This window comes from Amblyomma americanum, chromosome 2, assembly GCF_052857255.1.
Source record: "Amblyomma americanum isolate KBUSLIRL-KWMA chromosome 2, ASM5285725v1, whole genome shotgun sequence".
Taxonomy (NCBI): domain Eukaryota; kingdom Metazoa; phylum Arthropoda; class Arachnida; order Ixodida; family Ixodidae; genus Amblyomma; species Amblyomma americanum.
This window is the reverse complement of record NC_135498.1, coordinates 135631987-135647568: the sequence shown is the minus strand read 5'-3', so window position 1 is coordinate 135647568 and position 15582 is coordinate 135631987. Positions and strand designations below refer to the sequence as shown.

The 15582-nt window shown below is 48.8% G+C and overlaps 1 protein-coding gene across 2 annotated transcripts in view; it reads right to left on the bottom strand.

Moving 5' to 3' along the window:
* LOC144121826 (uncharacterized) overlaps positions 1-15582 on the bottom strand; it is an 84858-nt gene that overhangs the window by 12588 nt on the left and 56688 nt on the right. For both annotated transcript variants that reach the window (XM_077655241.1, XM_077655240.1), the window contains exons 3-6: positions 5995-6219; positions 4535-4858; positions 2803-3109; positions 1036-2462 (exon numbers count right to left, since the gene is read on the bottom strand). In XM_077655241.1, coding sequence (XP_077511367.1) covers positions 1036-2462; positions 2803-3109; positions 4535-4858; positions 5995-6219 — 2283 coding nt within the window. The remainder of the gene's footprint in view (positions 1-1035; positions 2463-2802; positions 3110-4534; positions 4859-5994; positions 6220-15582) is intronic.

The following is a 15582-nucleotide window of genomic DNA, read 5'->3' as shown; positions in this document are numbered from 1 at the left end:
TAATATTGTTTTTTTTTGTACTCTACGCGCAACAGATAAGAGCCCGCTTCATTTAGAACAAATCTCATAAAACTCTAATCATACACGTTAATTGCTTTCTATATGACGTCAGGTTTTCATATGCTACAAATTAAAAGATGAAGCTGCATTTCCTTGAACCAGCATGTCGTTCTGAACGACAATAACGTTAAAAATCCAGCTTCCAGCAACACTTAAATTCACCGCATGTACTTGGCAGCTAGCATGGTAACTTAACTATCTTCAACACAGTGCAGCCGCAATCGCTATCTTGAACAGCTTTTCAGGCTAGCGCTGTAGGCAACTGGTTTGAGTGACATGCGGTAACGACCTGCTAGAACATGTAATCTGTTATTCTATGGAAATCAGAATAGTAAAGTACATTCCATTCCCGCCCAAATGCAAAATAACGAAACACAGGAAACACCGGAAACGACGAAATTCTAGACGGTCTAGTATTTTTTTCTTGAGACAAAACATTTGAACATCAAGAAAAAAAACAACGACCGCAATTGTCACATATAGATTGCGCTGCAAAGGAAACAGTATACAGCGGTCAAAGCCTCGAAACATGAGACAGCAAGTGCTTGCGTTTGTGCCCTGCGCGCTAGTTTATAGAAATACATTTGGTTAGAATATTTCATCACTTTTCCTTGGTCAGAATATGTTTTGCAAAATGTCATATGGCCTGAGCTCAACGAACATTCCCCGAGCTCTTCCCGAAAAAGCTCTTAGAGCAAGAAAACCGTCGATTAATTTGTTTTATTTATTTAAGAGGTGACATTACTTGCCGCAGGTAGTTTAATTTCTTTTAATACATAAAGATGAGGGCCACGAGGATGACCTCTACTACAAACCACATCTCCTTGCTGCTTTACTCACACTTTAATTCGTTTTGTTTGTCACGAAAGGAACAAAAACGTACAAGCAGGCCTCTTAAAATGTGATTCTGCAAACTGCTGAAAAATATGCAATACAATTTGGGCATGCAGTTAAGGACATCGGCATGCGCCAAACCTGCAACTCTGCTGACTCCTGGAAAGAACCGAAGGTCACGTTGGAAACTGCGTTGTGATCAGCATAGAAGGTCTGTAGGACGTCCAGGCTCTCAAAGAGGCCACTGACATCATTAATCTCGTTGTGGGACACGTGGAGGTTGAGCAAAGAGGATCCCACGCTGCTTAGAAAGAGGTTGTTGATCTCAGTTAGCCGGTTGTGACTGACATCTAAGGTACGCATTCCATAGTCACTCGTCTGATTTGACGTCGCTCCCTGAGGGTCGAATCCAGCTTGAAGAGTTACTAAAGCGTTCTGGGACAAGTTCAAGGATAGACTACCGCCTCCGGACATGTGTAGACATTCAAGGCTAAAGGTCGTGAGGTTGTTCTGCTGCATTAGCAAGCTAGAAAGCTTAGGGAGGTTGCTGAATGCACCTGCTTCAATAGTCTCGATCCTGTTCCTGGACAGGACGATGTTGTGAAGCCTGGGAAGGTCTCTAAATGCCCCATGGCGCAAGACGCTTATCTTGTTACCCAGAAGGACAACGTTAGAAAGTCGAGACAGGCCCATGAATGTGTCTGTGTCTACTGCATTGAGCTCATTGTGCGCCAAGACTACCCTGTTGAGCCTATGATGAATGCGCTCTTTGAAGAACCCTGGCGTTACATAGCCAATCTGATTTCCTTCCATGTCAAAATGTACTAGCGAAGGCAAACCCTGTAGGTAAGAATCGGTAAGGTTCAGCATTTGGTTGTGGTCCAGCTGAAGCCACTGAACGCGTTTCATGTGGCGGACAAGCTCCAGCGGGAAGAAGCGCTGTCCCAAAGCAGAGCTGAGCTCGAGGACCTCGAGCGTGGGCCTGAGAGTCCGGAAGACGTGATAATCTAAAAAGTGTATCGCGTTGAAGGACAGCTTGAGCTCTCTTAGCTGCGGCATGTGGACGAAAGTGTCCCTCGAGAGGTATCGAATACCGTTGTTGGCGAGACTCAGAGCGGTGAGGTTACGACCCCACGACTCGAAGTCTTCAGCACGAAGCGTCTGTATGCGATTGTCTTGAAGGCTGAGACGGCTGAGGCGTTCCGTTGTCCTTAAGGCACTAGACGGTACACGATCGAAGTGGTTCCCGGAAAGATCGAGAACTTCGAGCACGCCTCGGAAATTGCGGACATCATCTGGGTCGAGTGTTGCGAGGGCGTTACCTCGAAGGTACAGCACCGACAGGGACGTCAGAGCACGGGCCGCTTTGGGAAAGCGGCGGAGAAGGTTGAAGCTGAGGTCTAATACAACGAGCACGGACTCTAGCCCACCGAAAACGTGCTCGGCAATGGTGGCAAGTCGGTTGTTGGCTAGGGAGAGTCTTTCCGCGGATACGCTTCGGAACAGCCCCATGGGCAACTCAGTGATGAAATTGAACTCCAGGTGCAGGTCACGGAGGTAGACCGAGCCTGCAAAGCAACATTGTACAAGAAATTAAGCACGGTACTAAGATCAAAAGCGCGTAGTCAGGTTGCAACGCGGACATGATTAATGTCAATGAGTGTAAGTATGTTGATTTACTGTTGCTGTGCAACTTTCACTATAGCTTATTGCTCACTTGGGCATAAAAATTGGTGACGGATAGATTTCAGAACCTACGCTGCAAGATCTCAGGATTGACTTATACTGTTAAGGCGTTAGCAAAATCTTAACGATCATAGACCACATGTTGTTTCCCTCATAAGTCAAGCTCCTCTTTCTTGTGTACTGAGGTTGAAAGCATGGTTGAGATGTTTTAATTATACTCACCATTGAAAAATTTTTCTGGCAGGTTTTCCATCAGATTTCGACTCAGGTCCAACGTGTCCAAGCGCCGTGTGGGCAGGAACCAACTAGCTGGGAGGGTCTTCAGCAAGTTTCCACCCAAAAAGAGAGCCGACAGATGGCTAAGTCTGCGCAATGCGTGCCGTGGAAGGTGGTCTAGCAGGTTGTGGGCTAGGTTCAGCCGCGTCAAGGATTCTGGAAACGGTGATCCCATGACATCCGAGAGCAGGTTCCGGTCCAGCTCCAATGTCGCAAGTTGGGTCAAGTTCGAGAAGACGCCATCCCGAAGGACCTGCATATATTTTGCGGGTGCTTACTTTTTATGGCGAAGTTTTATCAGGCCTAAAACAGGCAGTGCTCTTCTGAGGTTCGCAAAGAACTTGATCTGTAAGTAAGCTCTACGTTTTCTGATTTTTTGGAGTGAGTGGTGCACGAGGCAATAAAAACGAGGGATGAAACCTGATTTCTTCTTTCTCAAGTGTCGTCTCCCTCGCACGGTGCGCCACTCACTATACTTCATCAATAAGGCAAGCTTCTTGCCACGTACGTGATTTTTGGACTTTGGAAAGGTTGGCAAAGTTACCTACTTCGCTCGTTTCTGCCCATTAGGCCCTTGGCGTTCTACAAGCAAGTAAGAACGTACGAGGTGACGCGCTGCACCAATCAATGATAGTAGTGAAGACAAGTAAGTTCATTGAGCAGATTTAAGAGGAAGGAGGTGCTCCAATCAATGATAGTAGGGAAGACAAGTAAGTTCATTGAGCAGCTTTAAGAGGAAGGATGTGCGCCGTAAACTACAGCCACTCTAATTATGAAATCCCAACATAAGAACGGTGCGCCACTCTCTATACTTCATCAATATGGCAAGCTTCTCGCCACGTACGTGATTTTTGGACTTTGGAAAGGTTGGCAAAGTTACCTACTGCGCTCGTTTCAGCCCATTAGGTCCTTGGTGTTCTACAAGCAAGTAAGAACGTACCAGGTGACGCGCTGCACCAGTCAATGATAGTATGGAAAACAAGTAAGTTCATTAAGCAGCTTTAAGAGGAAGGAGGTGCACCGTAAACTACAGCCACTCTAATTATGAAATCCCAACATAAGCACGGTGATTTCCTTCCATGTTTTCATGCAGAGTGCACTTCCGTTCAGGTGACATCTATTATTGTTCATATTTTTTTGCCTGTGTCCACGGTAAAATGTGCCTCAAAATAGCAGTGCTATATCATCAGCACACCCAAAAATATTCTTATAACAAATGGGCACTGAATGCCTGCCGCATTCTTATTTGCCACTGCAATATCTGCCATATTCATTTAAAGAGCTTTGCAAAAGAAAATACATAAGATATAATACCACAATAAACAAGCTATGTCGCTCCTTCAGCATCATTGGGAAAGAAAGCTTAAGGTGACGACCGTACGAAAAGGTATTTGTTGGTTCGTTCGAAAGGCGTAACTATTTAGTTCACTCTTGTGTTATCTCTACAATATATAGGCGTTTACATCTCCAGGATATGCGTCCTGTGCAGTCAGCTAACTTACTCCTGAAGCTATGAATGAAAGCGCTCATGTTAGTAGAAGAAATTAGTCACGCCGTTCTTCGATTCAATGAATGGATGGATTCTAATTACACCTTTCTGTTCATATTGATTTTATTCATCGCATTCAAGAAATATACGTGGGCATATGAGAAATTCTGGTACATGTAGCCGGTTCACCTTGATTCCATTTCCTCCAAGGAAGAGGCTACGCAGGGCGACGGTCCGCGACAGCTCGTCCCATTCAGAGCGGCGCAGGTCCTCGATGCGGTTCTCCTGCAGGTTGAGCCACTGCAGGTGGCGCATGAGGCTGAGCGCGTGCAGCGGCGCTTGCGCCAGCGCGTTGTGGCCCAGGTCGAGCGACACTAGGTTGTCTTCGGCACCGCAGAAGGCGCACGCCAGTATGCGGCTCAGAGAGTTGTGCATAAGCCGCAGTGTTGACAGCCGCGTGCCGGCCAGTGAGTCATTCTGAAGCACCTCAAGGCCTGAGCGGACCAGCGTCACCTGAGTCAAATTCATCAGTAATTGTAGCGATCAACCAACCAACCAACCTATCACTCAAGCGAATAATCATCCTAACTGTCAAGCGATCAAAGAAGCGGCAGATCCAGCGCAACCACGAAGTCCATTGTAACTAGGCATGCAGCTTGGTACAGGTATAAAGTTTGGCATTGTATTCTTGCCCCACCAAGTGTACTGCGTTCACGATACTGATCGACCTAAAACCAATTCTGAGCTGCCGCCCTTTGCGTGACAGAAGCAGTCCCGGACAGTTCAGCGTCTCCTTTGGTGCCTCTTCCATTCCATATGCTCCATGAATAAGTGCAACTGATTACTTAAAGTCTATACACATGCGTTTCAAATTATTTACTGTGCAGATTTTTTGTTGCATAGCCTGCAGTCACGGAGGCTAACTGTTCTGGAGAGTGGACGTTTTTTAACTTATATAGAGTGCTGCAAAAATACTATTAAAACGAAAATCAAGAAAATAACTATTTTTGAAGGGTTTAGAGCGCGTAGTTAAATCAGGAAAATTATATCCTTTAAGTTGTAGCCCAGCCCACCTTTTTAAATTACACACTTAGCATGGTGATTCGTGGCATCAATCGTGAATAAAAAATAATGTTAGGCTCTTCAAAACGTATTTCCAAGGGTGCGGGCTGTGAAAATGGCGTCACTTAAATCAAGTACAGCCACCGCTTTCGTCCTTTATGATGTAGAGGATGTTGACGTGACGGTACAACGCGTAAGATTAACATTTCTCTAATTATCAGCGCGTCATAACCAACTTAGCTTGCTGGCAAAAATGCACTTTTCCCTTTCAATATTTTTACCTAAGATACCTCTTCAAAATTTTGATCAACTATTCGCTCCTTCGAGGTGAAATGGCCTTATTTCTCCCTATTATATCACCCCTTAATATCGAGAATTCAGAAATTACACACGTAAATAACAAACTAAGCAAGAATATTCGGCTTCATATTACACTATATCACGCAAATGATGCACTCGTTGCCGTAAAATACATCTGCACAGAACGCACTGACGTATCTTTCACGGCATTTCAAATAAAAGTCGGCATCGAAAGATTTGACAAACACCACATAAGCAGAGAGCACGGAAATCAAGAGCACGCTCACCTGTCCGTTTTCGCTATCTCCGATGCCTGTGGGAAAGGAAGAGAAAGGCACCCCTACGCACACTACATCCCGCACCACTTCGTGGCTGCACATGCAGAGCCGGTTGAAGTCGCACGGTTGCTGCTGCTGCTGTTGGCGTTGCGCAGAGCATCGTGCCGGCAGCACAAGGAACAACAGAAGTATCCACCACACCGCGGCCACGGCAGGTGATAAAGGCGGACGCATCTGCGCAGCGAAAGTGCAAACACTCTTTTACTGTGTGGTGCCAAATGGTGGAAGATGTTCAGTGGCAGAACTTTCATTTGTCGCGTGAGCAAACGATCACTCCGATGACCAACGTTCCAACAACACGGCTTATCTTTGTCGGTGAGAGTGGATAACCACCCTGATAAAAGGTCTTGCCTAAATGTTTACCAAGACGTTATATCAGGGCAGGTATCCACTTGAATAGACAAAGACAATCAGTGTGGTTGCAACGTTGGTACAGCGGAGAGATCCTTTCCTCGCGCCATGAATCAAACTTCTTTGCAATGTCAGTGCACGTTAACGAACCTCATGTGGCAGAAATTTCCAGAGCCCTTCACTACGGCGTCCTTTATAGCCTCGGTCGCTTTGACACGTTAAACCCCAATAAGAAGAACTTAAATGTTGGTCACTGGGTTCAGCCTTCGCTGCCATCTCTTGATCAAATATGAGCAGTCAAAGATTCCATCCCCACTGCTCTCGATATGCTGTAGAGAGATAACCATTGTTCTTAATAAAATTTAAAATATTGTATAGCCTACTGGCTTATGAGAGAACAGGCCGGTTTTTCTGTTCAAAAAAAAAAAAGGTACACGCGATTGCCTTTTCCTCTCTCTGCTGAAAAATTACGTTCTTGCGCAGTACCACCCGCCGCGGTGGCTCAGTGGTTACGGCGCTCGACTACTGATCCGGAGTTCTCGGGTTCGAACCCGACCACGGCGGCTGCGTTTTTATGGAGGAAGAACGCTAAGGCGCCCGTGTGCTGTGCGATGTCAGCGCACGTTAAAGATCCCCAGGTGGTCGAAATTATTCCGGAGTCCTACACTACGGCACCCTTCTCTTCTTTTCTTATTTCACTCCCTCCTTTATCCCTTTCCTTACGGCGCGGTTCAGGTGTCCAACGATGTATGAGACAGATACTGCGCCATTTCCTTTCCCCCAAAACCAATTATTATTATTATTATTGCGCAGTAACACAAAGCACAAAACACATCCACTTGCGGAGATGGAAGCTGCGCTCTGTGCATGTCGTATGAGTTTCGTACTTCGTCTTATTGCACAAGAGCGTACTTTTCAAATTATGGACCAACTTGCCCAAACGAAATTACTAATTGAACATATCTCTGTCTTCTGTGCCTCAAGAAGGGAAGGCGGCGTTTAATGATCTCCTATGTCCGTTTCATAACTTCAAATGATCAAATAAAACAAATAAAAATTGAGAACAAATAAAAGTATACATTCAATATATATTTCATGTTCGAGTGTGTGCACACCGCTCCACACTCCAATGGAGGTACAAAGAACATCTTTAGGAGCATTCTACTTAAAAGGCGCCAAAACCACATACACACGCACGAGAGAAGAGAACAGGACAAAGCGCCTCTCGTGCGTGTGTGTGTGTAGTTTTGGTGCCTTTATCGTACAATGATCAATTACCAATTACAAGAATTTCTCTTAATCTTTATGAGGTCACCAGTGGACAGAGGAGTCGGGAGGCTAAAGTGCCAATGTTTCGACAAGAGGACTTGTCTTAATCTAAGCCTACCAGTGTTTGGACAAGAAGACTTTTCTTAAAACACCCTCAGACTCCCCACTCGCTTGTTCAAATTGTGTTGTCAAGAAACCCACTTAGCTTCCCTCTCTCTAACATGTACATTAACGCTCTGTTCAAAATACCTTACTATTGTTGTCATTGTTTTATAATTCGTTTCTTCTCATTTAAGGAGGAATAAATAGTATTTGTGCTTCAAGGTTCCCGCCGCAAGTTACACAAGTACTCAGGAGTCAGTGCTCCCGAACGGTGGCATTGCTCGCACTATACGGATAGAAAGTTTCGCCTGAAACCTGTCTCGCCAAAGCAGCTCTATGTTAAGTTTGCTTTCGCAGTGCATAGGTACCGTTCATTATTATAGAGGAGCGCTTAACTTCAGAACGGACAAATGGACGAAACAACACGAGACACCGAGCGCAGTACTGGCCAACTGGCAGTACTGGCAAAGGTACCGATTTGGACAAGTAAAACTATTATTTCGTTGACCAACCGCTTTGTCTCATGCGAAGAGGAGTCCAGCACTCCTAACAATATGCACAACAGAAAAAAATGGATAAAAGAAACCACAATAAAAGCCTTCTTCAAGTCGTAAGCGCGATGAATCGAAGCAAGTCCCTCATGCAACCCTCCGAGTGAGTTCTTCTCTTCGACCGATATGCAGTGTTTTTAATAAACGAGAACGCGAAACTGATCGATGTGCCACATTAAGGCAATATTTGTGTAAAAGCAATGTGACGAAGTGCGGACTCGGTATCGTGAACAACCAAAGTGAGAGAATAGTTACTGCTGGCAGAGGAATTTGCTACATAAGTTGTTGTAAAATATAAGGACAACCTGCCGCGGTGGCTCAGTAGTTAGGGCGCTCGGCTACTGATCCGGAGTTACCGGGTTCGAACCCGACCAAGGCGGCTGCGTTTTTGTGGAGGAAAACCGCTAATGTACCCCTGTGCTGTGCGATGTCAGTGCACGTTAAAGATCCCCAGGTGGTCGAAATTATTCCGGAGCCTTCCACTACGGCACCTCTCTCTTCCGTTACTCTTTCACTCCCTCCTTTATCCCTTCCCTCACGGCGCGGTTTAGGTGTTCAACGATATATGAGACAGATACTGCGCCATTTCCTTTCCCCAAAAACCAATTAATTATTAATAACTATAAGGACATGGTCAAGATTTAAATGATTCTGAAGAAAAAGGGACAAAATAGAGCTTGCCATAAGTTTGTAAATATTCGCTGCTTGCAAAAGGCCACGATACCTGTCACGTAGTGGTGACGGTAGTTCGGCATGCAGGAAAATAGCGAAAGGGCTTCCAAACGACTGTGAGTCTGACTTGCGTCCACAAAGAACTGAATCAATAAGCGGCGGAGTAGCAACAAGCTTGCTCACCGGTCGTCGAACAGAATGCCCGTCGCTGTCGGCCGTGCTCAAATTAAAGCTGATAGCGAACTTTAGAGATAAGGCGTGCAAAGTTAGCACAGCAGTCTGCAACAACGTAGAATCGCCTCTGCTTGATACGATCAACCGAGATAAATCTGCTCGTATCTTGCATCGGGAACAAAGCGATAAATCCCCGTGCCGGCATCCTGCAAGAATTTACAACCACTGCAAAGTTTCGTGGCATTACTTTCCTCTCAAAGAAGAATTGAACCGATGCTTCAAAACAAATAGCGCGACCAGAAACAAATTAAACAGACTGTGCGCAATTAACACCGACAGTGGAAACGCAGCGTTCTTTAGCGCGCATAATAGGGCTTCATACGGACGACATGGACAACTTCTGGTCGTACGCGGCGTCGCTTGGATGCAGTTATTGCCTTGGCGACGACTTCATAGTACAGTTCAACTAGCCGACGAAGAATCTTGTACGAGCCAAAATAGCTGCCCAACAAATTTTTGCACCCAATCCGCGGCTGCGAATGGGCGCCCAAACCAAGACCCGGTCTCCTGGCTTGTATTCTGTGTTGTGCCTTCGTAGCTTGTCGCCTCTAGTGTCGGTCCGCTGCTGGTCTTTGATCCGCAATCGGGAGAGACTTTGGGCTTCTTCTGTGGGCTGAAGGTAGGCGGCGACGTCGACGCTATCTTCTTCGGTAACGTTCGGCAGCATGGCGTCTAGCGTGGCCTCCCTGCAATGGACGAGCTTAAAAGTCATCACCTGGATGGCCTCCTACAGGGCAGTCTTGTACGCGAAGACGATGTAAGGGAGGATGATAGCCCATGTATTGTGTTCGGTATCGACACACAAGCGAGCCGAGCATTTCAGCTTTGGTTTTGTTCAGGTGGTTTTGTGCGGGTGGTATGCAGCTGCCCTCCCGTGGATTTTTCGCTTTGTTGCAGAATGGCTAGCGTCAGGTCAACCGTGAACGTCCTTCCTCTCTCCGCGAATAGAAAATCGGTAGCGCTGTGTCGCTGAAGAATGTACTCCAAGAAAAATTTGGCGACTTCTGCTGCTGTTCTGTTTGGTAGGGTTTTGCCTCGGCACAGCGGGTGAGATAGACGGTATCTACGACCATTCACTATTTCAAGATGTGCACTTCGGGAAAGGGCAAACAGGTCGATGCCGATCTGCTGGTATGGCCATGAGGGGGTTCAATAGAGTTCAGAAATCCTGCTGGGTGATTGGGAGGGGTCTTATGTTTCTGACAATTTCGGCAGGTTTTTACATAATGTGCGACATCGGCAGTCAGTCGGGGCCAGTAATAGTTTTCTTAAATACGGCGGAAAAAGCGAGAAAACCTGAGATGTCACGCTGTCGGCTCGTAGTGTGAAGCCTGTAGAACTTTTTCGCAGAGACTTGCAGGTACAACAATGATATAGACTGTTTTGTTCGCTGCGAAGTTTGTTTTTTTTTTCACGAGGATTTCGTTCTGTACACAGAACGAAGACGATCCTGGCTTGAATGAGGCAGGGATTGAAGAAACCTTCGCCTTCAAGTACTTGATCAGACTTTTTAGTTCGGGATCCAAGCGCTGCTGCTGTGCAAACGAGCTGGACCTGATTGGTCCCAGGAAGGCGTCCTTATCGTCATCTTGCGGCGGCGCAGCCACAGTGGCTTGTGACAAGCAGTCGGCATCAGAGAGCTTGCGTCCGGACTTGTAAATGACGGTAACGTCAAACTCCTGGAGGCGCAGGCACCATCAAGCAAGGCAGCCGTGGGTGTCCATCAAACTGCTAAGCCAGCACAGTTCTTGGTGGCCGCTGACCAACTTTAACGGCGTCCGTACATATAGGGGCAGAATTTCGACGAAGCCCAGACGACCGCAAGGCACTCCTCAGTTGTGTAGCAGTTAGCGTTGCCTTGGACAGAGAACTTCTAGCGTACGCGATTGCTTTTGCAGCGGGTAGACGACGACGACGACGACATTGAGCGAGTGAACGAGTGGACGAGGAAGAAGACGAGAACTCATCTCTGGCTGTGTTCTGAGTGCCGCCCGTAGCTGTTCATTCGTTTTTGTAAACAACTGTAAATATATTCTTTCCCGCAACATATTTGGTGGAGGTGCGGCTTTCCTCTACGGCTACCGAAGACGGAGCTCCGCAGCGGCCGCCAGCTGACTTCGCTCACCATGACCCAAGACGCCTCCCAGCAAACATCACAATCGGCAATGCCATCGCTCGTTCTTTCTTCCCCTCGTGACCCTGGGACATTTTCTGGCACCGACAACGTTGACGTGGACGACTGGATCAACATGTATGAACGCGTGAGTACGTACAACCGCTGGGATCCGACTCTTATGCTCGCGAATGTCATCTTCTATCTACACCGCCAGCGTCTGGTACGAGACTCACGAAGATGATTTGACCAGCTGGGACGTCTGCAAGCAGAAAATGCGCGAGCTGTTTGGACGGCCGCTCGGCCGCACACTCGCCGCTAAGAGGGAGCTTGCGTCCAGAGCTCAAACGTCTACGGAATCCTGTTTCCTACATTCAGGACGTGTTGGCCCTCTGCCACAAAGTTGACAATAACATGCCCGAATCTGACAAAGTGGGTCACGTGTTGAAGGGGATCGCCGACGACGCCTTCAACCTGCTCGTCTTCAAGAACTGCACTACAGTCGACGGCATTATTAAGGAATGTCACCGCTTCGAGGAAGCTAAAAGCAGACGTATTAGTCAGCCGTACACACTCCTCCCCAACACGGCTGCGACTTCCTCATATGAAGACCTGCTGCACCGGCAAACTCCTGCGCCTCCAGAAAATGTGACCCGCATCATTCGACGCGAACTCGAAGTTATGTCCCCTGCCTCCCTGCCTCTACGTGATGGCGACAACCACTTTCCCACCATCTCGATGGTACAAGCCGTCGTCCGTCAAGAGCTAGCAAACCTCGGTCTCCAGCCCGTCATCCCTGTGCGTCCTTCATCACCACCCGACATCACTGCGATTGCTCCTGAACGACGTTCCTACTTCGCTCCACGTCGCCGTAACCCTAACGACTGGCGGACACCCGACGACAGACCCATTTGTTTCCTCTGCCACTGCATTGGCCACATATCCCGTCACTGTCGCAATTATTGGTCTCGCCGTAGCACATACAGTCATCTAAGCTCTCACCGCAACGATGACCAGCCCCGCCACTTCACGCCCCCTCCAGCCCAGCAGAGTGCTACCGTTGACGGTCAGGTTTCCCGCTCCAGCCGCTCCCCGTCCCCCCCTGCGTCGGCAGTCTCGTTCGCCCCTACGCCGTCGCTCCTTTCCTGGCCCCTACGGACGCTCGCAAGCGGACAACTAGACGCTGCAGTGTCTGGAGGTGATGCTGCAGTACAGCCCCAGTCCCAAAATCTTCGCTTAGCCCTTCGCGTACACCAAAATTTGCTCGCTATTCATGTCGATGGAGTCCCTGTGAGAGCCCTGATCGACACGGGCGCGCACGTGTCCGTCATGAGTTCCACCCTACGGCGCCGCCTCAGAAAGGTCCTGACCCCTGCACCCACAGCCGTTCTCCGCGTTGCCGACGGCGGAACGCCTCCCGTGTGACCATATCCGGCCGCCATACATCCGTTCTATTCTCTGTTCTGGACCAGTGCCCTCATGACGTCATTCTTGGCCTTGACTTCCTGTCTGAGCATTCAGCCGTCATCAACTGCGCCACCAGTGTTGTGCAGCTTGACCTTCCTCTTTCTGCTGAGTCGCCGTCCCCAGTTGTACCTCGTCTTTGTGCTGTCGACTTTGTCCGTCTACCGCCTCAAGCCGCAACTTACATTTCTTTCCCATCTGTTCCCCCTGTCCCTGATGGCCCCTACGTAGTCACTACGGACCTTGACATCGCCCTCACGCGAAATATTGCGCTTGCGCACACTGTCTTTACAATGTCGGCAAACCGTGCGTACCTTCCGGTTCTGAACTTTGGCTCGTCTATCCAACCGCTCCCGCAAGGCATCTCACTCGCCACGCTGCGCCCTGCTGCCGAATGTGTCTTATCAGTGGTGGACAGCTGCTTACCTTCCACTCATCAATGCCTGTTGCCTGCGGCAACATCACCATAGAAACCAACGGATGACTACGCCGACATGATCTGTTCTGACCTACCAGCGATGCAAGCTCACGATCTTAGGTGCCTCTTATCATCTTTTCGCGACATCTTCGACTTTGATGCCCGTGTTTTGACCCGTACCTCTGTGGTGACGCATCGGATAAACACCGGTGATGCCGCTCCTCTCCACGGACGTCCGTACCGCGTGTCCAGCGCTGAACGCACCGTCATAAATCAAGAGGTCGATAAAATGCTCGCAAAAGACATCATCGAGCCCTCGTCAAGCCCTTGGGCTTCTCCAGTTGTCCTGGTAAAAAAGAAGGACGGCAGCTGGCGCTTCTGCGTTGATTACCGGCACCTAAACCGCATCACAAAAAAAGACGTATATCCTCTCCCGAGGATCGATGATGCATTAGATTGCCTCCACGGCGCCAAATATTTCTCTTCAATTGATCTTCGATCGGGGTACTGACAAATTGCCGTAGATGAAAAGGACCGTGAAAAGACCGCCTTCGTGACGCCTGATGGCTTATACCAATTTAAAATCATGCCATTCGGACTCTGTAACGCGCCGGCTACCTTTGAACGAATGATGGACTCCCTTCATCGCGGCTTTAAGTGGTCTACCTGCTTCTGCTACCTAGACGATGTTGTGGTTTTCTCGCCTACTTTTGCCACGCACCTCGAACGCCTCTCCAGTATTTTGGCAGTGTTTCGTAACGCCGGACTCCAGCTGAACTCATCGAAATGCAAATTCGGTCGCCACCAACTCACTATTCTCGGACACCTGGTTGACGCTTCTCGTGTACGCCCAGATGCAGTCAAAATTCAAGCCGTGAAGGAGTTTCCTCTTCCTAGGTCGTCGAAAGATGTGCGAAGCTTTGTCGGCTTGTGCTCGTATTTTCGACGTTTTATCAAAGATTTCGCAGGCATCGCTCGCCCCCCACACCGACCTTCTTAAGAACGACAGCCCCTTTATCTGGGGCCCTGCTCAAGAAAACTCATTTTCCTCCCTCGTTCATTTGCTAACCTCTCAGCCCATCTTAGCCCATTTTGACCCGTCGTCTCCCACAGAGATTCGCACCGACGCCTCCGGATATGGGATCGGTGCCGTGCTAGCCCAACGTCAAGAGGGCCAAGATCGCGTCATCGCTTATGCCAGCCGCCTACTTTGCGCCGCAGAGCAAAATTACTCCAGTACTGAGCGCGAGTGTCTCGCCCTTGTCTGGGCTGTCGCTAAATTCCGCCCGTACCTGTTCGGCCGCTCATTCACTGTCGTCACTGATCACCACGCTCTCTGTTGGCTGTCTTCATTAAAAGATCCCACCGGTCGCCTTGGTCGCTGGGCTTTGTGCCTTCAAGAGTATTCATACTCTGTCGTGTACAAGTCCGGTCGTCACCACCAGGATGCTGACTGTTTATCCCGATACCCTGTGGAGCCACCTGACCTCGAAGACGCTGAGACCCTACCCTGCCTCTTAGCTATCACTGCTCTCACCGATATCGCCAACGAACAGAGCGACGACTCATCTTTACAACCTATCTTTGATGGCCTCCGCTCTGCAAACCGATCTCCGTCTCTGCACATTTATGTGCTCCAGAATGGCATTTTGTATCGCCGCAACCTACGCTCCGACGGTCCTCCGCTGCTCCTCGTCATACCCCAACATCTACGTTCTTCTGTCCTTGAGGAATTGCACAATCTGCCGACAGCCGGCCACCTTGGCGTGTCCCGCACGTACGCTCGAGTGCGGCACCGCTTCTTTTGGCCTGGTCTGTATCGTTCCGTCAAGCGTTACGTTGCCGTTTGCGACCTGTGTCAACGCCGGAAAAGGCCTTCCACTTTGCCTGCCGGTCTTCTAAAACCCATCGACGTACCTCCGGAACCTTTTCACCGTGTTGGCCTCGACCTTCTTGGCCCTTTTCCCACGTCCCTCTCCGGTAACAAGTGGATCGCTGTCGCAACTGATTATACGACTCGGTACGCCATCACGCGTGCTTTTCCCACCAGCTGCGCTACCGAATTCGCCGATTTTCTTCTCCAAGACGTAATTCTTCACCATGGCGCCCCTCGTCAACTGCTCACCGACCGCGGTCGTTATTTTCTGTCCAGAGTGATTGATGACATTCTTCGTTCGTGTGCCACGCAGCACCAGCTCGCGACAGCTTACCATCCACAAACCAACGGGCTTACGGAACGGTTCAACCGCACGCTCACCGATATGTTAGCAATGTACGTCTCACCGGACCACCGCGATTGGGACGCAACCTTGCCTTATGTGACATTTGCGTACAACTCTTCACGGCATGACACAACAGGCTAT